Genomic DNA, 23,850 nt, shown 5'->3' with positions numbered 1-23,850 from the left:
TCATAGATTAGTTGACCATAGGTGCGTGGGTTTATCTCTGGGCTTTCTATCCTGTTCCATTGATCTATGTTTCTGTTTTTGTGCCAATACCATATTGTCTTGATTACTGTAGCTTTGTAGTATAGTCTGAAGTCAGGGAGTCTGATTCCTCCAGCTCCGTTTTTTTCCCCTTAATACCGCCTTCTATTCGGGGTCTTTTGTGTCTCCATACAAATTTTAAGATTTTTTGTTCTAGTTCCGTAAAAAATGCCATTGGTAATTTGATAGGGATTGCATTGAATCTGTAGATTGCTTTGGATAGTATAGTCATTTTCACAATATTGATTCTTCCGATCCAAGAACATGGTATATCTCTCCATCTGTTGGTATCATCTTTAATTTCTTTCATCAGTGTCTTATAGTTTTCTGCATAAAGGTCTTTTGTCTCCCTAGGTTTGTCCTAAACCTAGGAATGTCCTATAAATATCAATTAAATCTGTCTGGTCTATTGTGTCATTCAAAGCTTGTGTTTCCTTATTAATTTTCTGTTTGGATGATGTGTCCATTGGTGTAAGTGAGGTGTTAAAGTCCCCCACTATTATTGTGTCACTGTCGATTTCCTCTCTTATAGCTGTTAGCAGTTGCCTTATATATTGAGGTGCTCCTGTGTTGGGTGCATATATATTTATAATTGTGATGTCTTCTTGGATTGATCCCTTGATCATTATGTAGTGTCCTTCCTTGTCTCTTGTAGCATTCTTTATTTTAAAGTCTATTTTATCTGATATGAGTATTGCTACTCCAGCTTTCTTTTGATTTCCATTTGCATGGAACATCTTTTTCCATCCCCTCACTTTCAGTCTGTATGTGTCCCTAGGTCTGAAGTGGGTCTCTTGTAGACAGCATATAGATTGGTCTTGTTTTTGTATCCGTTCAGCAAGCCTGTGTCTTTTGGTTGGAGCATTTAATCCATTCACGTTTAAGGTAATTATCGATATGTATGTTCCTATGACCATTTTCTTAATTGTTTTGGGTTTGTTTTTGTAGGTCCTTTTCTTCTCTTGTGTTTCCCACCTAGAGAAGTTCCTTTAGCATTTGTTGTAGAGCTGGTTGGTGGTGCTGAATTCTCTTAGCTTTTGCTTTTCTGTAAAGCTTTTGATTTCTCCATCAAATCTGAATGAGATCCTTGCCGAGTAGAGTAATCTTGGGTGTAGGTTTTTCCCTTTCATCACTTTAAGTATATCATGCCACTCCCTTCTGGCTTGTAGAGTTTCTGCTGTGAAATCAGCTGTTAACCTTATGGGAGTTCCCTTGTATGTTATTTGTCGTTTTTCTCTTGCTGCTTTCAATAATTTTTCTTTGTCTTTAATTTTTGCCAGTTTGATTACTGTGTGTCTCACCGTGTTTCTTCTTGGGTTTATCCTATATTGGACTCTGAGCTTCCTAGACTTGGGTGGCTATTTCCTTTCCCATGTTAGGGAAGTTTTCGACTATAATCTCTTCACATATTTTCTCTGGTCCTTTCTGTCTCTCTTCTCCTTCTGGGACCCCTATAATGTGAATGTTGTTGCATTTAACGTTGTCCCAGAGGTCTCTTAGGCTGTCTTCATTTCTTTTCATTCTTTTTTCTTTATTCTGTAGTGCAGCAGTGAATTCCACCATTCTGTCTTCCAGGTCACTTATCCATTCTTCTGCCTCAGTTATTCTGCTATTGATTCCTTCTAGTGTATTTTTCATTTCAATTATTGTATTCATCTCTGTTTGTTTGTTCTTTAATTCTTCTAGGTCTTTGTTAAACATTTCTTGTATCTTCTCGATCTTTGCCTCCATTTTTTTCCCGAGGTCCTGGATCATCTTCACTATCATTATTCTGAGTTCTTTTTCTTGAAGGTTGCCTATCTCCACTTCATTTAGTTGTTTTTCTGAGGTTTTATCTTGTTCTTTCATCTGGTACATAGCCCTCTGCCTTTTCATCTTGTCTATCTTTCTATGAATGTGGTTTTTGTTCCATAGGCTGCAGGATTGTAGTTCTTCTTGCTTCTGCTGTCTGCCCTCTCTGTGCATACCTTTTTTTTTTTTTTTTTTTTTTTTTTTTTTTTTTTTTGCGGTACGCGGGCCTCTCACTGCTGTGGCCTCTCCCACTGCGGAGCACAGGCTCTGGACATGCAGGCCCAGCGGCCATGGCCCACGGTCCCAGCCGCTCCATGGCACACGGGACCCTCCCGGACCGGGGCAGGAACCCGCGTCCCCCGCATCAGCAGGCGGACCCCCAGCCACTGCGCCACCAGGGAAGCCCTGCATACCTTTTTTGTGGAGATAAATTTTTAAAAAAATTTCTATTAATCTTAATCTTCAAAACTTTTCAGCAGTCATGTTAAAAAGTTAACTTAAAATGTAAAGACTGTCCTTACGAGCATTTCATTATTAGGATTTATCATTTGAAGTTGCATAATATTTTATTGGGAAGCAATTAAACGTATTATTGGTTTTCAGTAGTGCTACAGAATTCCTGTACCTTAAGCCATTAACAAGTCTGCTTCTCATTGAAGGTGGGTCTGGAGGGTAAAGTGGGAGTTGGAGGCATGGTTTAAAAATTTAATAAATACTGAAATAGTTTTAAATTAAATTAAATAATGTTTAAATTAGTACCCTTAACAGTGTAGAGTGGAAAATATTACACATTAACGTTGAGACTTTAAAAAGTATTTGAATCTATGTTACTTTACTATTCTTTTTTTTTTTTTTTTTTTTTTTTTTTTTTTTTTTTTTTATTTATTTTTTTTTAATTTAATTTTATTTTTTTGCTTTATAACAAATATAATCAGTTATACATATACATATGTTTCCATATCCCCTCCCTTTTGCGTCTCCCTCCCACCCTCCCTATCCCACCCCTCCAGGCGGTCACAAAGTACCGAGCTGATCTCCCTGTGCTATGCGGCTGCTTCCCACTAGCTATCTACCTCACGTTTGGTAGTGTATATATGTCCATGCCGCTCTTTCACTTTGTCACAGCTTACCCTTCCCCCTCCCCATATCCTCAAGTCCATTCTCTAGTAGGTCTGTGTCTTTATTCCTGTCTTACCCCTATGTTCTTCATGACATTTTTTTTTCTTAAATTCCATATATATGTGTTAGCATACAGTATTTGTCTTTCTCTTTCTGACTTACTTCACTCTGTATGACAGACTCTAGGTCTATCCACCTCATTACAAATAGCTCAATTTCATTTCTTTTTATGGCTGAGTAATATTCCATTGTATATATGTGCCACATCTTCTTTATCCATTCATCCGATGATGGACACTTAGGTTGTTTCCATCTCCGGGCTATTGTAAATAGGGCTGCTATGAACATTTTGGTACATGTCTCTTTTTGAATTATGGTTTTCTCAGGGTATATGCCCAGTAGTGGGATTGCTGGGTCATATGGTAGGTCTATTTGTAGTTTTTTAAGGAACCTCCATACCGTTCTCCATAGCGGCTGTACCAATTCACATTCCCACCAGCAGTGCAAGAGTGTTCCCTTTTTTCCACACCCTCTCCAGCATTTGTTGTTTCTAGATTTTTTGATGATGGCCATTCTGACTGGTGTGAGATGATATCTCATTGTAGTTTTGATTTGCATTTCTCTAATGAGTAAAGATGTTGAGCATCCTTTCATGTGTTTGTTGGCAGTCTGTATATCTTCTGTGGAGAAATGTCTATTTAGGTCTTCTGCCCATTTTTGGATTGGGTTGTTTGTTTTTTTGTTATTGAGCTGCATGAGCTGCTTATAAATTTTGGAGATTAATCCTTTGTCAGTTGCTTCATTTGCAAATATTTTCTCCCATTCTGAGGGTTGTCTTTTGGTCTTGTTTATGGTTTCCTTTGCTGTGCAAAAGCTTTTAAGTTTCATTAGGTCCCATGTGTTTATTTTTGTCTTTATTTCCATTTCTCTAGGAGGTGGGTCAAAAAGGATCTTGCTGTGATTTATGTCATAGAGTGTTCTGCCTATGTTTTCCTCTAAGAGTTTGATAGTGTCTGGCCTTACATTTAGGTCTTTAATCCATTTTGAGCTTATTTTTGTGTATGGTGTTAGGGAATGATCTAATCTCATACTTTTACATGTCCCTATCCAGTTTTCCCAGCACCACTTATTGAAGAGACTGTCCTTTCTCCACTGTACATTCCTGCCTCCTTTATCAAAGATAAGCTGACCATATGTCCGTGGGTTTAACTCTGGGCTTTCTATCCTGTTCCATTGATCTATCTTTCTGTTTTTGTGCCAGTACCATACTGTCTTGATTACTGTAGCTTTGTAGTATAGTCTGAAGTCAGGGAGCCTGATTCCTCCAGCTCCATTTTTCGTTCTCAAGATTGCTTTGGCTATTCGGGGTCTTTTGTGTTTCCATACAAATTGTGAAATTTTTTGTTCTAGTTCTGTGAAAAATGCCAGTGGTAGTTTGATAGGGATTGCATTGAACCTGTAGATTGCTTTGGGTAGTAGAGTCATTTTCACAATGTTGATTCTTCCAATCCAAGAACATGGTATATCTCTCCATCTATTTGTATCATCTTTAATTTCTTTCATCAGTGTCTTATAATTTTCTGCATACAGGTCTTTTGTCTCCTTAGGTAGGTTTATTCCTAGATATTTTATTCTTTTTGTTGCAATGGTAAATGGGAGTGTTTCCTTGATTTCACTTTCAGATTTTTCATCATCAGTATATAGGAATGCCAGAGATTTCTGTGCACTAATTTTGTATCCTGCAACTTTACCAAATTCATTGATTAACTCTAGTAGTTTTCTGGTAGCATCTTTAGGATTCTCTATGTATAGTATCATGTCATCTGCAAACAGTGACAGCTTTACTTCTTCTTTTCCAATTTGGATTCCTTTTATTTCCTTTTCTTCTCTGATTGCTGTGGCTAAAACTTCCAAAACTAGGTTGAATAAGAGTGGTGAAAGTGGGCAACCTTGTCTAGTTCCTGATCTTAGTGGAAATGGTTTCAGTTTTTCACCATTGAGGACGATGCTGGCTGTGGGTTTGTCATATATGGCCTTTATTATGTTGAGGAAAGTTCCCTCTATGCCTACTTTCTGCAGGGTTTTTATCATAAATGGGTGTTGAATTTTGTCGAAAGCTTTCTCTGCATCTATTGAGATGATCATATGATTTTTCTCCTTCAGTTTGTTAATATGGTGTATCACGTTGATTGATTTGCGTATATTGAAGAATCCTTGCATTCCTGGAATAAACCCCACTTGATCATGGTGTATGATCCTTTTAATGTGCTGTTGGATTCTGTTTGCTAGTATTTTGTTGAGGATTTTTGCATCTATGTTCATCAGTGATATTGGCCTGTAGTTTTCTTTCTTTGTGACATCCTTGCCTGGTTTTGGTATCAAGGTGATGGTGGCCTCGTAGAATGAGTTTGGGAGTGTTCCTCCCTCTGCTATATTTTGGAAGAGTTTCAGAAGGATAGGTGTTAGCTCTTCTCTAAATGCTTGATAGAATTCGCCTGTGAAGCCATCTGGTCCTGGGCTTTTGTTTGTTGGAAGATTTTTTATCACAGTTTCAATTTCAGTGCTTGTGATTGGTCTGTTCATATTGTCTATTTCTTCCTGATTCAGTCTTGGCAGGTTGTGCATTTCTAAGAATTTGTCCATTTCTTCCAGGTTGTCCATTTTATTGGCATAGAGTTGCTTATAGTAATCTCTCATGATCTTTTGTATTTCTGTAGTGTCAGTTGTTACTTCTCCTTTTTCATTTCTAATTCTATTGATTTGAGTCTTCTCCCTTTTTTTCTTGATGAGTCTGGCTAATGGTTTATCAATTTTGTTTATCTTCTCAAAGAACCAGCTTTTAGTTTTGTTGATCTTTGCTATCGTTTCCTTCATTTCTTTTTCATTTATTTCTGATCTGATTTTTATGATTTCTTTCCTTCTGCTAACTTTGGGATGTTTTTGTTCTTCTTTCTCTAATTGCTTTAGATGCAAGGTTAGGTTGTTTATTCGAGATGTTTCCTGTTTCTTAAGGTGGGATTGTATTGCTATAAACTTCCCTCTTAGAACTGCTTTTGCTGCATCCCATAGGTTTTGGGTCGTCGTGTCTCCATTGTCATTTGTTTCTAGGTATTTTTTAATTTCCTCTTTGATTTCTTCAGTGATCACTTCGTTATTAAGTAGTGTATTGTTTAGCCTCCATGTGTTTGTATTTTTTACAGCTCTTTTCCTGTAATTGATATCTAGCCTCATAGCATTGTGGTCGGAAAAGATACTTGATACAATTTCAATTTTCTTAAATTTACCAAGGCTTGATTTGTGACCCAAGATATGATCTATCCTGGAGAATGTTCCATGAGCACTTGAGAAAAATGTGTATTCTGTTGTTTTTGGATGGAATGTCCTATAAATATCAATTAAGTCCATCTTGTTTAATGTATCATTTAAAGCTTGTGTTTCCTTATTTATTTTCATTTTGGATGATCTGTCCATTGGTGAAAGTGGGGTGTTAAAGTCCCCTACTATGAGTGTGTTACTGTCGATTTCTCCTTTTATGGCTGTTAGTATTTGCCTTATGTATTGAGGTGCTCCTATGTTGGGTGCATAAATATTTACAATTGTTATATCTTCTTCTTGGATCGATCCCTTGATCATTATGTAGTGTCCTTCTTTGTCTCTTCTAGTAGTCCTTATTTTAAAGTCTATTTTGTCTGATATGAGAATTGCTACTCCAGCTTTCTTTTGGTTTCCATTTGCATGGAATATCTTTTTCCATCCCTTTACTTTCAGTCTGTATGTGTCTCTAGGTCTGAAGTGGGTCTCTTGTAGACAGCATATAGATGGGTCTTGTTTTTGTATCCATTCAGCCACTCTGTGTCTTTTGGTGGGAGCATTTAGTCCATTTACATTTAAGGTAATTATCGATATGTATGTTCCTATTCCCATTTTCTTAATTGTTTTGGGTTCATTATTGTAGGTCTTTTACTTCTGTTGTGTTTCTTGCCTAGAGAAGTTCCTTTAGCATTTGTTGTAAAGCTGGTTTGGTGGTGCTGAACTCTCTCAGCTTTTGCTTGTCTGTAAACGTTTTAATTTCTCCATCAAATCTGAATGAGATCCTTGCTGGGTAGAGTAATCTTGGTTGCAGGTTTTTCTCCTTCATCACTTTAAGTATGTCCTGCCACTCCCTTCTGGCTTGTAGAGTTTCTGCTGAGAGATCAGCTGTTATCCTGATGGGGATTCCCTTGTGTGTTATTTGTTGTTTTTGCCTTGCTGCTTTTAATATGATTTCTTTGTGTTTAATTTTTGACAGTTTGATTAATATGTGTCTTGGCGTATTTCTCCTTGGATTTATTCTGCATGGGACTCTCTGTGCCTCCTGGACTTGATTAACTATTTCCTTTCCCATATTAGGGAAGTTTTCATCTATAATCTCTTGAAATATTTTCTCAGTCCCTTTCTTTTTCTCTTCTTCTTCTGGAACCCCTATAATTCGAATGTTGGTGCGTTTAATGTTGTCCCAGAGGTCTCTGAGACTGTCCTCTGTTCTTTTCATTCTTTTTTCTTTATTTTGCTCTGCAGCAGTTATTTCCACTATTTTATCTTCCACCTCACTTATCCGTTCTTCTGCCTCAGTTATTCTGCTATTGATCCCATCTAGAGTATTTTTTATTTCATGTATTGTGTTTTTAATCGATGCTTGATTCATCTTTAGTTCTTCTAGGTCCTTGTTAACTGTTTCTTGCATTTTGTCTATTCTATTTCCAAGATTTTGGATCTGGGAAATAGAATCTTGGATCATCTTTACCATCATTATTCTGAATTCTTTTTCAGGTAGACTGCCTATTACCTCTTCATTTGTTAGGTCTGGTGGGTTTTTATCTTGCTCCTTCTCCTGCTGTGTGTTTTTCTGTCTTCTCATTTTGCTTATGTTACTGTGTTTGGGGTCTCCTTTTTGCAGGCTGCAGGTTCGTAGTTCCTGTTGTTTTTGGTGTCTGTCCCCAGTGGCTAAGGTTGGTTTAGTGGGTTGTGTAGGCTTCCTGGTGGAGGGGACTAGTGCCTGTGTTCTGGTGGATGAGGCTGGATCTTGTCTTTCTGGTGGGCAGGTCCACGTCTGGTGGTGTGTTTTGGGGTGTCTGTGGACTTTTTATGATTTTAGGCCACCTCTCTGCTAATGGGTGGCGTTGTGTTCCTGTCTTGCTAGTTGTTTGGCTTAGGGTGTCCAGCACTGTAGCCTGCTGGTCGTTGAGTGAAGCTGGGTGCTGGTGTTGAGATGGAGATCTCTGGAAGATTTTGGCCGTTTGATATTATGTGGAGCTGGGAGGTCTCTTGTGGACCAGTGTCCTGAAGTTGGCTCTCCCACCTCAGAGGCACAGCACTGACTCCGGGCTCCTCAATTTGGGATGATGTGTTGTCTATTCATGTATTCCACAGATGCAGGATACATCAAGTTGATTGTGGAGCTTTAATCCGCTGCTTCTGAGGCTGCTGGGAGAGGTTTCCCTTTCTCTTCTTTGTTCTCACAGCTCCTAGGTCTCAGCTTTGGATTTGGCCCCGCCTCTGCGTGTAGGTCGCCGGAGGGCGTCTGTTCTTCGCTCAGATAGGACAGGGTTAAAGGAGCAGCCTCTTCGGGGACTCTGGCTCACTCAGGCCGGGAGGGAGGGAGGGGCAGGGAGTGCGGGGCAAGCCTGCAGCGGCAGAGGTCGGCGTGACGTTGCACCAGCCCGAGGCGCGCCGTGCGTTCTCCCAGGGAAGCCGCCCCTGGATCCCGGGACCCCGGCAGTGGCGGGCTGCACAGGCTCCCGGAAGGGCGGTGTGGGCAGTGACCTGCGCTCGCACACAGGCTTCTTGGCGGCGGCAGCAGCAGCCCCAGCGTCCCACGCCTGTCACTGGGCTCCGCGCTTTCAGTCGCGACTCGCGCCCGTCCGTGGAGCCCCTTTAAGCAGCGCTCTTAATCCCCTCTCCTCGCGCACCAGGAAACCAAGAGGGAAGAAAAAGTCTCTTGCCTCTTCGGCAGCTCCAGAGTTTTCCCGGACTCCCTCCCGGCTAGCTGTGGCACATTAGCCCCCTTCAGGCTGAGTTCTCGCCACCAGCCCCAGTCCTCTCCCTGCGCTCTGACCGAAGCCCGAGCCTCAGCTTCCAGCGCTGCGTGCCCCGGCGGGCGAGCAGACAAGCCTCTCGGGCTGGTGAGTGCTGCTCGGCACCGATCCTCTGTGTGCGGATCTCTCCGCTTTGCCCTACCCAGGTATGTGGGGAGTTTCTTGCCTTTTGGGAGGTCTGGGGTCTTCTGCCAGCGTTCAGTAGGTGTTCTGTAGGAGTTGTTCCACGTGTAGCTGTATTTCTGGTGTATCCGTGGGGAGGAAGGTGATCTCCGCGTCTTACTCTTCCGCCATCTTACCCGGAAGTCTCTACTATTCTTGATATTAGAAAAACATTACCATGGCTTTGAATTCTTTGGATTATAGATTGTGCCCTTACTGGAGAAGGCAAATAAAAATGGCAAGTGTGATCCCACTATTCGAAGTTGTTTGGATATTTTAGCAGGCATTTATCTTTCTTTGAATCTAAAGAATCCCTTGAAGAAAGTCTTGGCAAGGTAAGGAAAAAAACAAAAGTTAGACGTTGTAAATGTTTAATTTGACCAAAAGTAACCAGTATTTAAGGTTCCCTCTATGGTTTGGTAAAACTGAACTGAAATATATCACTTAGCAATTTCATTCATACAATTTCTTCTTTGTTTTGTTTATTTACTTATTTATTTATCATAACTCTTTAAAAATGTAAAAAGGCTTCTTAGGTCACAGACCTTAAAAAAATAGGCTGTAGGCTATATTTTGCAGACTCCTGGTTTAGTCCATTTGCATGTAATGCAATTATTGGTTAAGTTTAAATCTGTCATCCTGCTGTTTTTTCTGTGTCCCATCTGTTCTTGGTTTAAACAGATGTTTAAAGCATATATTCCTAAGCATATATTAGGAATATATTACCATATTACCTATATTACACAGGTAATACAGGAATATATGCTTAGTGTAAAAAGTTTAAGCAATATAGAAGTACACAAAATAAAAAGTGAGCCTTCCTTTTCACTATTTCTGGCCTATCTTTTCTTAGTAAAGGTTATCACTTGACATTTTGGTGTTTCTGGACCTTTCCTTTGGGTTTAGTGTGTGTGTGTTATACTTTAGTTTTTATTTTTTATGTAAATGGGGTTATACTCTACATATTTCTCTGTAGGTTGTTTTTCACTAAGGAATGTCTTAGAGATATTTTCAGGTCAGTATAGTCCTTTTTTTTTTAATTGTGGTTAAAAAAACCCCACATAACATAAAATTTACCATCTTAACCATTTTTGAGTGTACAGTTCAGTAGTGTTAAGTGTATTCACATTGTTGTGCTGTGGATCTCTAGAACTTCTCCATCTTACAAAACTGAAACTCTATACCCATTAAACAACTACTCCCTATTTCCTCCTCCCCCTAGCCCTTGGCAACCACCATTCTGCTTTCTTTTTCTATGATTTTGATTACTTTAGATACCTTGTATAAGTAGAACATTTGTACTTATCTTTCTGTGACTGACTTATGTCCTTAAGCTTCATCCATGTTGTAGCATGTGATAGGATTTCCTTCCTTTTTAAGGCTGATTAATAGTCTAGTGTATGTATATAGCACATTGTGTTCATCCATTAGTCTGTTGATAGACATTTGGGTTGCTTCCTCTTTTTGACTATTGCGAATAATGGACAAGGTTGTGCAAATATCTCTTTGAGATCCTGCTTTCAGTTCTTTAGGGTATATACCCGGAAGTGGGATTGCTGGATCATATGGTAATTTTATTTTTAATTTTCTGAGGAACTTCCGAACAATGTTCCATATGGCTGCACCGTTTTACATTTCCACCGAAAGTCCTCATTCTTTCTAACAGCTAGATATTCCATAATATGGATGTACCGAAATTTATATGTGCCATGTTACATATTATTTAATCACTTCTCCATTGATAGTTTGTTTTCAAGTTTTCATTATTCCAGCAATGCTACAGTGATATTCTTAATTATGTATATAATTTTATATGTGTATTTCTCTGAAATGAATTCCTAGAAGAGGAATTTCTTGACCAAACTTACGCCTATCAGAATTTTTGATAGATATTGCTAAATCATAATCCTCAACACGATACCATGTTATACTCCTTCTATCAAGTGATTAAGAGTGCCTTTTTCTTCATGTCTTTCCAACACTGAATAAAATCAATCTTTATATCTTTTAAAATTTGGTAGGTGAAAAATGGTATTATGTTATAATTTGCATTTTCCAGATTACTAGTGAGAGTGAATATTTTTTATTTTTTTAAAATTTATTTATTTATTTATTTATGGCTGCATTGGGTCTTCATTGCTGCCCGCAGGCTTTCTCTGGTTTTGGCAAGTGAGAGCTACTCTTCGTTGCAGTGTGTGGGCTTCTCACTGTGGTGGCTTCTCTTGTTGTGGAGCATGGACTCTAGGCACGCAGGCTTCAGTAGTTGTGGTATGCGGGCTCAGTAGTTGTGGCTCGCAGGCTCTAGAGCACAGGCTCAGTAGTTGTGGCACATGGGCTTAGTTGCTCTGTGGCATGTGGGATCTTCCCAGACCAGGGCTTGAACCCATGTCCCCTGCATTGGCAGGCAGATTCTTAACCACTGTGCCACCAGGGAAGTCCCCAAGAGACTTTTGATGTGTGGATTTTGACTATTTTACTTTTTTTTGGTGATTACATATCTTAGTATGTTTTCTTGTTAGAACTTTTTTTTTCTTTAATCAAGTGTATTTATTGTGTCATAAAGCAAATGATCAAATACTGACCAGTTATAGGGTTTCGGTGAAGTAGTCAACAAATGTCATTGAACATCCTGATGTTTTCCATCTTTTTCTCACTGTGTTGGCCCTATCGTCCTTCAGAGTTACAAGGGGCTAAAGCAGTTACAAGAACCTTATATAGACTTTACTGCAGTTGGCAAAAAGAAAAAAGAAAGGAAATTTCCTCCTTCGCATTTCTTTTTATTGGAGAGAAAAAACATTTTATGGAAGGTCCCAGTAGACTTTTCATTGAAGGTCCTGTTGATATTCATTGTCAAGATTGGGTCATATATGTTCTCTCTCCCTCATTGTAAAAAATGGTTAGGAAGCAAAGGTGTCACACCTTTAGCCCTTTAGTGGAAGGTGAGCTTTGCCAGCAAAGAAGGGTGTGGGGAATGCCTGCAGGAAGGCAGCCAACTGTAGAATGTCTTTATTTATAAGAGATCTATACAGAATACGTGCCAAATATATTCCTTTATTTTGTTACTTGTCTTTAAACTTTCTTCCTGGTGTTTGCTTTATAAAAATAAAAAAAATGTTTTTCACACTCAAACCGGCAAATATTTTCCTTTGTGTAGATTTCTGAGTTTCAGCTTGTATATGCTGTCTCTAATACAAGATTATATAAAATTACTTGTCTTATCTGAAAATACTCTTTTTGTTTGTTTAACTTTTAAATCTATCTGGAATTAAGTTTTGAGTGTAGTGTGAGATAGAGATCCAACTTAGTCTTCTTTTCTGTATGGGGAGCCACTTATCCCCAGACTGGTGAATAGTCCATTATTCACCACATATTTGAAATGCCATATTATTATGTTCTATGTTCTTGTATAAGCAAAGGTTTGATTTTAGACTTGGGTCTATTTGTTTACCCACCAACATCACACTTTTATTCAATATAGTTTGATACTATGGTTTAATTATATACTAGAACAAGTCATCTCTGTAGTGACTCTTATTTTTCAGAATATTCTATTTTCGAATTTTTTTTCCTTCCAGAACAGCTTTAGAACTGTTGAGTCAAATTTTTTAAAAAATGTGGTAAATTGGCATTAAATTTAATTTATCCATTCAGTAAATTTTTTATTGATTATCTACTATGTGTCAAGTATTCTTCTAGGCATTGGGGAAACAGTGAATAAAACAGTCCAGAACAGAGGTTACTTCTAAGAGGAAGACAGAAGATAGATAAATAAGCAAAATATATAGGAATTAGAGGGCATGAGTGCTATGGAGAAAAAAAAATAAAGCAAAGAAACGGGAAAGGGAGTACCAAGGATTGGGTGAAGGTTACAGTTTAAAATATAGTAGTGACTTCAGACATCTTTGTTTAGTGTCATTGATAGGGTGATGTTTGAGATTGACCTGAAAGGGGTGAGGAAATGATTATTGGGTATATTTGAGGGAAGAGAGTTCCAGGTAGAGGAAATAACAAGTACAAAGACTTTGGCATGTTGTTGGAATGGAGGAAGGCTGTGTAGCTAGAGTGAAGTGAACAAGGATCAAGATGAGCCAGAGAGATAATGGTGGGCCCAGATCGTGTAGGGTCTCATAAGTCAATGTAATCTCTTTGGCTACTGCTTTGACTGAGAAGGACATTGTTGGATGGTTTTATGCAGAGGAATAACATGTTATTTTAGTAATATCACTCTGGCTGCTCTGTTGAGGATAGTCTGCAGAATGGGAGGGAAGTAATATGGAAGCAGGGAGACCAGATGAGAGGGAGTTCCTGATCTGTCTTCTAGTGGTGTGCTGTTATAATTTCCTGGCTGTATTTTGAAGGTGTCGTTCAATATTTTTTCATTTATAATACTCCCCTCCCTCCCTACATATCCTTGTACATACTCTAAGGTGGTCAGATTTTTAATATTTGGTTCTTTTTCTAGCTCACTAAATGACCTACCTGAATTTTTTCTAACTGAGGCTACACAGAGTTTTACTTCTCGTCTTCAGGAAGAATTGAATACTACTACTGATCTATACTCTTATAGGAAAGTTATTGACAATATATCTTCCTGTATGGAGAACTTTGACTTGGGTAAGCCAGCTCTTTTCTAGTACTTTTTCTGGCTAACACCTGTCCTTACATCAGTGTTTTAAATGATGTTAATTTTGTTTCTGAAACTGCTTACCAGTGTTAATTTTTCCCCCACAGGTAGATCAAGTGTTAATAATCTTCTTGAAAATGGTAAGTCCTATTATTATTTTATTTTATTCTGAGAGGTGACTGCTTGTGTAAGTCATTTTGGAACTGGTTCTTTTAAGTTTCTTGGCAACAGGTGGAGTACTGCAGATGACTAACATACGTGGTGTGCCTTTCTTTTAAATTTCTACTTCTGTGATATCATTTTGGGTAGCAGTGATTTAAAATATTTTCTTGTGCTGAAGTCAAAGTTCACAGTTTTAAATTTCTGATTTTTCATTATATTCTTTATGTTTCAGTGCTTCATTATCTACAGAAGAGTTTAATTGAAATCTCAGAAGAAAACAGGCAAGTGTTAACATGTTTCCATGCTTGTTTATGTGTGTGTGTACATTTGCAGTTGTGCGTTGTGTTTGTACAAAGGAAATTGTATTGCTTGCTTTTTTTTATTTGGCTGTGCTATGCACCTTGCGGGATCTTAGTTCCCCAACCAGGGATTGAACCCATGCCCCCTGCAGTGGAAGCACAGTCTTAACCACTGGACTGCCAGGGAAGTCCCCACAAAGGAAATTTTTAAGAAGGGTCCAGAATGTGCTCCTTTCCATCCCTGTCCATTAATATTAGATGTAATTATTTAAATTTATTTTTTTGAGGTTTGATATTTAATTTTAAAAGATCAAATAAATTATTATGAGAATAAATGAGAAAGGGAAGAGCTTTTTCCTCTACTGGAGTGTTCCTTTTTCATAGCATCCTGTTTTTGTTTTGTGGATGAAATATGCTCTGTTATCTGTCTGAGGATATTAATAATAAGGGTTTTTTTTTAATGTTTTCTTATCTTACATGGGTCTCTATTTCTTCCAACCTGCTTTTTTTCTGTTTGCTGGTTTTGGTCATTGTATTTGTTGCTAGAAGCTTTCATTGGAAGTCTGGTGATCCTTGGCTGAGCACTCATTTAAGATTGGGGCACTGAGAGTTGATTTGGATCTCTGTACATATGGTTGGGGTTGATTGCAGGCTTTATTGTGGGCTAGTCTAGTTGGGCTGCTTCTTTGGGGGAATGCTTGATGCCAGTATCTTTAGGCCTTTTTGCATGGGTAGTGGATTTGCCATGGAAGAATCTTTCAAACCATTGGCTTAATATTCTTGTTGCTGAGTGAGGGAAGAAAGCTGAGATCTTGGCATTTAGCATTTATTGTGCATATATTTTCCTAATTCTCCTGTTTGCAATATGGTATCATTGCTTTAGGGGTGTGTGTTGTCTTCCTGTCCAGACACTTAACTGTTTTACCTTCTCTGGAGGTAAACCAGTTGTTTACTAGCTTGGAGGTATGATCCACAGTTGTCATTCTCAGAGTGTAGCCACTCTTCCTGTTTTCATACCTACATTTAGCTCCACATCAAGGAGCAACTGGTGCCAACAATTTCTTAGCCTTTGGGGGCTGCAAATCGGGTTGCTCTGGGCTTGTTCTCTGACTTAGGATTCACCTTTCTTGATTCTAAGTCAGTTATCACTCATCCATCTGCTCCTAAAATTTTAGTATTATTGTCTTTTGTTGCTCTTGTGTATTTATGTCTTTTTATGTTTTAAATCCCTTGGTTGTTGGTTTAGGGAAGTTCTGGGGGAGAGTAGAAGTAATATCTTTGTGCCATCTTTAACCCAAGTCTCCTTTTACCTTACCAGGAGCTCTTTCTCTGTTTCCTTCTAGGCTCTTCTTCCTCTGCTCATCTCTTAAATATGAGTTCTGTCCTTTTCATTCTGTTTGTTCTGACTGCTTTATATCATCCACTTCTTTGGTGTCAGCTACCATCTCTATACTTAGGATTCCCAGGCACCACTCCAAGTTAGATCTTTTCCTTGAGTGGTAGACTCATATAGCGGTTGTCTCCTGGGAAGACAATGGGCTCAACTCATATAGCAGTTGTCTCCTGGGAAGACAATGAGCTCAACTCATATAGCGGTTGTCTCCTGGTTGTTTTACAAGGTGCCTCAAATTCAATGCATCCAAAAGAAAATTCACTGTCCTTTTATATATTGTTGTTTTACCCACAACCCCTGATAACCTCTATTCTACTTTATGTCTCTTTGAATTTGCATATTCTAGATAAACTCAAATAAGTGGAATACAATATTTGTCCTTTTGTGTCTGGCTTATTTTACTTATAATGTTTTAAAGGTTAATCTATGTTGTAGCATGTATTAATTTCACTCCTTTTAATGGCAGAATATTCCATTGTATATATAGGCCACATTCTGTTTATCCATTCATCTGTTGATGGACATTTGGGTTGTTTATACCTTTTGGCTAATGTGAATAATGCTGCTATAAACATTGGTATACCAGTATCTGCTTGAGTCTCTACTGTCAGTTCCTTTGGGTATATACTTAGGAGTAGAATTGCTGGATCATATAGTAATTCTATGTTTAACTTTTTGAGGAGCGAGCCCCCAAACTGTTTTCCCTGACTTTTGTTTTAATATCATCATTGCTCTTGTGTTCTGCTATGTTGAGAATAGACTGAGAAGAGCAAGGATAGAAGCTGGGAGGCCAGTTAGGAGGCATTGCAGTAATAGTAATGCAAGGGAGAGATGAGAGTGGCTCAGGCCAGGAGTAGCAGTGGAGGTGGTCTGATTCTAGATATATTTTGAAGGTAAAACCAACAGGATTTTCTTACAGATGGGATGAGGGAGAGAGGAGTCAAGGATGACTGCCAAGTTTTTGTAGGATAGAGATCCTAGCAGGTGGAGCTGGTGTGGAGTTGTGGATAAGTTCACGTAGTTTGAGATGTCTGTCAGACATCCAGGTGAAGATGTTGAGTAGGAAGTTGCACACACAAGCCTGGAATTGGAAAAAGAGGTCTGGGCTGGAGATGAAAATTGGGGAATTGTCAGCATACAGACTATAATTTAAAGCTTATGAGCTAGATGAGCTCAGCATCAAGGGAATGAATTAGTTGGACAGAGGAAGTAAAGACTGGGTTGCGTTGAGCTCTAACCTAAAGACATAAGGGAGAAGAAGATGAATTAGCCAAGGTGTCTGAGAAGGCTCAACAATAGTGAAGTAGGAGAAAAATCTAAGGGCGCCTGGCATCTTGGAAGCCAGATCAAGGAAATTACAAGGTTAGGGAGTGTTCAGATTTAGAAATTATGTCCTTTATTCTTTTTTTTTTAATTAAAGTATAGTTGATTTACAACGTTGTGTTAATTACTGCTGCACAGCAAAGTGACTCAGTTATACATATATATATACATTCTTTTTCATATTCTTTTCTATTATGGTTTATCATAGAATATCAAATATAGTTCCCTGTGCTATACAGTAGGACCTGTTGTTTATCCCTTCTATATATACCAGTTTGTATCTGCTAATCCCAAACTCCCAATCCATCCCTCCTCCACTCCCCATCCCCACTTGGCAACCACCAATCTTTTCTCCATGTCCGTGATTCTGTTTCTGTTTCATGGATGCGTTCATTCGTGTCATATTTTAGATTCTACATGTAAGTGATAGCATATGTATTTGTCTTTCTCTTTCTGACTTCCTTCACTTAGTATGATAATCTCTAGTTGCATCCATGTTGCTGCAAATGGCATTTTGTTCTTTTTTTATGGCTGAGTAGTAGTCCATTATATATATATATGTACCACATGTTCTTTATCCATTCATCTGTCGATGGACATTTAGGATGTTTTCATGTCTTGGCTATTGTGAACAGTGCTGCTATGAACATAGGGGTGCAGGTATCTTTTTGAATTATAGTTTTGTCTGGATAAATGCCCAGGAGTGGGATTGCTGGATCATATGGTAATTCTATTTTTAGTTTGCTTGGGAAACTCCATACTGTTTTCCACAGTGATTGTACCATTTATTCTTGATTTGTTATTTTTACTCTAAAAAGAAGAAGTGAGGTTAGTCATTAGCTGAGAAAATGGGAAAATTTTGAGGTAAGTTAAGAGTGTTGGAAGTTTGCAATAAATGTCTGCATAACTGGAATATTTATGGGAATGGATGAGAGAGGCATAAATGTTGATTATAATCTAAAATTGATTTTGGCCCTTTGATTAAGGGATTATTTTGGAGAGAGATAGAAAAGGTGACATTTTAATTTGACTTTTCTTTTGTAATAATTTCTTTTCTTTGTTGTAGAAAATTGGCTGGAAATCATATTGTTCAAACTCAGTTGATGAATGACTTGTTGGTAGGCATTAGAGTTTCAGTGATGTTAGTACAGAAAGTACAAGGTTTCCAGAGACTTCATTTGAAGAGTTCTCCTACATGGCAAAGTATGTGTGAATTGCTGAGTATCTTTACCAAGTTTTTAAGCGATGGTAAGTATAAAACATACAAATGATGATTACAGTTGAGTGTCAATCACTTTGCTACTAATGGTATGAAATATTTGATACTTAACTGAGATATAGAACTTCCTCTCCCCCAGCCCCTCAAAGTGGCGAAAGGTTCTGGATTACAGTTCCAACAAGGGATAACACTGAAGGACTTTTCTAAATGTGTGTATGTGTGTATTGTATACAAAGAAGAAAACCCAACAATCTTAGTGTTGAAAAGCCACAGACTTTAAAAAGCAAAAGAAAATTCTTGAGAAATTTCCAAATTTGGAGGTACGATCTGGAAAGATTAGTGTAACCCATGCATTTCTCCTTAGCAGCAGGTGTTACCTTCAGATAATGACAGCGGTCATTGTGGGGCTGGTCATTATTCCTCCTTATAGCTCATGTTGCTTCTATCCATATGAACTGTATCACCAGGAAACCAAGTAGGTAATGAGAGGAAGTGCCTTTTTTTGTTGTTGTTGTCTATTTAGTAAAAATACTTAGTGCTGCCAAAAGGTGTAAAAATACAGTAGGAATGGCAGTACAGCACCAAGTAATCTCTCCTAATTTATTTCTTTTACATCTTTCTGCATTTTCATACATGCATTGAAAAACTTAACAATGCACCAAATTAGAGGGTTCTGCAAAGTCTTCTGCTGGTGGTGGTTGCTTTTTGTTCCTTGGATGTAAGGTTTACTTTGTAAACAGACAAATGTGAGGCAATCTACAGGCTTATCAAGGAGAGGAAGTGTCTTTTTATAAAGTGTTTCAACTAAGGAGTTAAAATGAAATGATGGAATTAGAATATCACCAGTGTTACCCCCAGTGACTTGAGGTAGGCATTAGGCATCAACAACTGCTAACATTACAGAAACAGACAACCAGGCAACACGTGCCTCTTACTTTTGAGTCTTGCTTTTACCACTTGTAGTCTTCCCAAAGGAATTGAACTTGAGACTGACCCCGTCTCTAGGTCACCTGCCATTTTGCAGGAATTACAGAGGACAGAAGAAAGTGTTGAACTACACTAGGAGTAAAACATCCAGATTATGGGAAACTCTGCAGGTTAAAAGGACAGAGTTCTTCAACAGAAATTACAGTGAAAAGGATGGAAGGGGCAGCTGTAGATTAAAGGACATATCAAACAAATTTTAAATGGGCGAGACTATAGTGTCTAGGGATGCACATTTGATTAATGAAACTATTTAAAAATAATAAGGCAGTCATTACTGTGAAAGTCAGGATAATGCTTACTCAGGGTGAGAGAGAGGAGCTTGTGATTGGGGTGAGGCATGTGGATGAGCCCTCTGGGCTGGGTGGCCAAGCTCTATTTCTTGCCTTGGATGGTGGGTACAAGGGTGTTAACCTTCTAATAATCCATTAAGCTATACATTTGCTTTGGATGTTTTCTGTATCTGTGTTTTATATTACAATAAGATTAGCAAAAATGTTATACTAAACATATAAGTGTCTACATAAAAAGCTGTATTACCTTTTCACCCTTTACCTCCTATTCTATATGGTAATGTATGTATGAATATTAACTTAATTAAAAAAACATTAATGGGATCTGTTCAGAGCTCTTGCTTGTGAAAAAGCAGTAACTGACTCTGATTTTGCTAGGCTGATGGGGAAAAAATAGTATCTCATTGTTTATATGTTCTTAACCCTGGTAACTAGTGAGAGTCCTAACTATATTGTCTCATTAGTATTTCTTTTCTTTCCTCTCTTTTCCTTCCTTCCTGCCTTCCTTCCTGCCTTCTTTCCTTTCTCTCTCTCTCTGTCTCCCCCTCTCTTCGTTCCTTCCTTCCTGCCTTCCTTCCTTTGCCTAGGATCTCAGATAAGTATTAAAAGGAAAATAAAGTTCCTTTTATTAAGGCATAATTTACAGACATGTTTTCAGAGGATATTTACATTTTAAAAGAGGAATTTATAAATCTAAAAAAAGAAGACTTCAGTGAAATGCAGAGAAGACATGAATTTAATGTGAGGCAGCCTCATTTCTGAAAAGTTGATGGCCTCTAATCAATGCTGTTCTTCCCTAGGATTTTAAAGCTTCATGTATCAGTAAAGTGCTTAGCTGTAAGTAACAGAAAACTGAACTTCAGGGATTTAATTAAATGTGCCTCCCCACAAAAGGATAAATTCAGAGGCAGGTGATCCAGAACTACTGTAGGCAGTCTGGGACCCAAACATTTCTGCTTTTCTGCTTTGCCGTCTTCAGCATGTTGGCTTTCATCCATATGTTTGTTGTTTCGTGGTTACTATATGACTGCTCTCTCTCCAGTCCCCTTGTCTGTGTTCAGGGCAGGAAGGAGGGCCAGTTGCATCTTTACCTTTAATCTGGAAGAACAAAAATAGCCAAAAGATTTCTGCTTACATCCCATTGGCCTGAATCCTCATATGGTACCTTTAGTTGCAAGGAAGATTGAGGAAACAGGTATCCTGTCTTTGGCTGGGCACGTGGATCTCCCAGAGTCACAGTTCATTAACAGGGATAAAGGGCAGAATAGATTTTTGGAAGATAACTTATAGTAGGTATTCATAATTCTTACCCCAAAGTGAATAATTCACTGTATTATTTTGTTTACTTTCTCACAAACCAGAGGCTAATAGAAAGCAAAAAGAAGATAGTAAGCCAGGATTGTTTGGTTACATTGGGTACAGTGCCAGTGAGAGCAAAGTTTGTAATTAGCACTGATGTGGGCTCTTTACACAAGCCCTGAAATCACTTCAAGAAAACGTAATGTACCACGGGGATTGGGATGCAGAGGCATCAGTGGAAGGGAGGGAATAGGAGGTATTGCTGCTAGATGTACTGGGAGGGAGTAGATGGAGAGGAGGAGAGAGTGGATGTTAGAGGAGAAAGGAAGGGATCACATTGATTATTTGTGTGCTGGGCCTAAAAGCCTTTATGTTCATTATTTATTTCAACCTTACAACAACTGTGTTAGGTGGGGGTTATATTTTTCCCATTTTACAGAAGAGAAAGTTGAATCCCTGGGACGTTAGATAACTTAATCAAAGCCTATCCACCTAGGAAGTGGTCAAGCTAGAAATTACACCCAGGACTGTCTGACCCCATGGCATCTGCTCTTTCTACTGTACCACAGTATCCATCATCATTTAATACATGCTTTCTACTTTTTTGCCAAATAGATGACCTCTTACAGACAATTCAGAGTACATCTGGATTAGCTGTTATTCTTTTTATTAAGGCTATGTTTCATCCACCCGAAAAGATTCCTGATTTGGTAAGTCCATCTCCTTTTTAGAATTGTACTTTATTGATAGTTAGACACGTTTTTCTTTTTAAGATTTTTTTTTTGATGTGGACCATTTTTTAAAGTCTTTATTGAATTTGCCACAATACTGCTTCTGTTCTATGTTGTTTTGGTTTTTTGGCCCCGAGACATGCAGATCCCAGCTCCCCACCAGGGATCGAACCCACACCCCCTGCATTGGAAGGCAACGTCTCAACCACTGGACCACCAGGGAAGTCCCAACACATGTTCTAAAAAATATTTTTAGGGACTTCCCTGGTGGCGCAGTGGTTAAGAATCTGCCTGCCAATGCAGGGAACACGGGTTTGATCCCTGGTCCGGGAAGATCCCACATGCTGCGGAGCAACTAAGCCCGTGCGCCAGAGCCTGCAAGCCACAATTACTGAGCTCTCATGCCACAACTACTGAAGCCCATGTGCCTAGAGCCCATGCTGTGCAACAAGAGAAGCCAACGTAATGAGAAGACTGCGTACCACAACGAACAGTAGCCCCCGCTTGCCGCAACTAGAGAAAGCCTGCATGCAGCAACGAAGACCCAACGCAGCCAAAAATTAATCAATTAATTTAAAAAAGTTTTTTTAAAGAAGTGAATTTAAAAAAATTTTTTTGCGTAGTCAGAATCTTTCTGGTGACCTTTTTCCCTTATAATAAGTGACTTCCAAAGCTTTGGATAAAGCAGAAAGAAGACAATAATAGTCACCTGTAAATCTGTCTCACAAAGATAATCATTATCAACATTTTTGGGTATATATCCTTGTTTTTTTCTAGTGTTGTTCAGTTCCATCTCTCAGTATCATAAAAGATATTTGTGTTATTAAAATTAGAGATTAATGTATAGATATATACAGTAATTTTAAAATAAATGTTATTTTTATTAAGAATAACCCAAATATTGTACTAGAATCAGTTGTTCAGGGAATTTGATTGTATGGAAGGTGTAAGTTGATAATACAATTCTTGTATTTAGTACTAGCAGTTTTTTTTTCCTTGCTGTTTTATCTAGGAATTTATTTTAGTTCTTTACTAAGAGCAAAATGACTTTATACAAAATAGATGTATACTGTTTTACGAGCTCACACAAAGTAATTATCATTGGATAAAGTTAAAAATTTTAATTTCTCAAATCACCTCTAAAAAAGCATTAGTTAATAATCTCATCCACCTGCAGGTGGCAATGTGTTGTGCTCTCCCAGTACATTCAAACCAGCAAAACTGTTCATGTATTTAGATTCAATTTTTTTCCTCTTGATATAATAATTTTAACACTTGTGGGTTTTTCACCTTTAGATTCAGTGTTTTTCCTAGGACATTTCAGGGGAAAGAGAATTTTGGATTTATATTTTGGAATTTCTGGAAAGTTTTAGAGGCTTTATGTGTATCAGCTCTGTCATATTTTTCCAGATTAGTAGTTTGCTTCTCCGTTCAGTGGACCACACCAGCATCCCCGAGTGGCTTTTGAACTGCTGCAGGAGCCTTTGTTGTGCTGATGTCTCCCAGTCAGCTCTCTTATTCCTGTGTCAGGGGACACTCACCATGTTGGATTGGCAGGATGGGAGGATGGGCCCCAGTGGGGAGGCCCTGCTCTTGGATACTGTGCGTGTTCTGTTCACCTTGAGTTCACAGTGAGTTTTGTCTCATATTTTGCTTTGCTTGTCAAACATTTAAAAGATGGCAGCTGAGCTGGCTTACTTAGTAATTCCATGAAAAGTGGTCAGGATAATCTTAAATTAGAAGGGAGATATGTGTAGGGAATGAAGTGGGTATGAAAGTAAAACAGGAGAAGATGGGATGGTGGGAGAGAGAGAGAGAGAAATTATTGGTGCAGGTTAACCTGTAGCAAACACTTGTAAAATTAATTTTAACATTCAGTCTCTAATGCAAGCATTTAAAAAAATTATAAACACTTCTATACATATAATGCTTTAGAGTTTATGAATAACTTCAGCATAGGTAGTTCAGTGTGATCCTCACATGTCTGATAGATAGGATAGGAAATCTAATCTGTTGAATGGGTAAAGTGAAGCTTAGAAAAGTAAATGCTTACCTAATAGCATATTGCTTTTTAAGCACCTAAGCTAGAAATGTAATGAGGTCTCTGACTTCACTGGATTGTATCTTGTGTTTTTTTGATGTAAGTTGTGCATATTTTAAAGTAATTTAAAAATTATTCTTCATTGTTTATTTTATAACAGTTTATTGAGATATAATTTACATACCATATAATTCACCTATTTAAAGCGTGTAGTTCAATTTTTTTTTAGTATGTGTATTTACAGGGTTGTGCAGCTAT

At 38.3% G+C, this 23,850-nt stretch overlaps 1 protein-coding gene across 1 annotated transcript in view; it reads left to right on the top strand.

The window, feature by feature from the left end:
• THADA (THADA armadillo repeat containing) overlaps window positions 1–23,850 on the top strand; it is a 317,064-nt gene that overhangs the window by 6,239 nt on the left and 286,975 nt on the right. Inside the window, exons 4-10 of the mRNA XM_082643116.1 lie at window positions 9,429–9,559; window positions 13,687–13,838; window positions 13,956–13,988; window positions 14,243–14,291; window positions 18,092–18,273; window positions 21,436–21,530; window positions 22,962–23,182. Coding sequence (XP_082499242.1) covers window positions 9,429–9,559; window positions 13,687–13,838; window positions 13,956–13,988; window positions 14,243–14,291; window positions 18,092–18,273; window positions 21,436–21,530; window positions 22,962–23,182 — 863 coding nt within the window. The remainder of the gene's footprint in view (window positions 1–9,428; window positions 9,560–13,686; window positions 13,839–13,955; window positions 13,989–14,242; window positions 14,292–18,091; window positions 18,274–21,435; window positions 21,531–22,961; window positions 23,183–23,850) is intronic.

This window comes from Mesoplodon mirus, assembly GCF_964341445.2.
Source record: "Mesoplodon mirus genome assembly, chromosome: 14".
Taxonomy (NCBI): domain Eukaryota; kingdom Metazoa; phylum Chordata; class Mammalia; order Artiodactyla; family Ziphiidae; genus Mesoplodon; species Mesoplodon mirus.
This window is presented reverse-complemented; position numbering and strand designations above follow the sequence as displayed.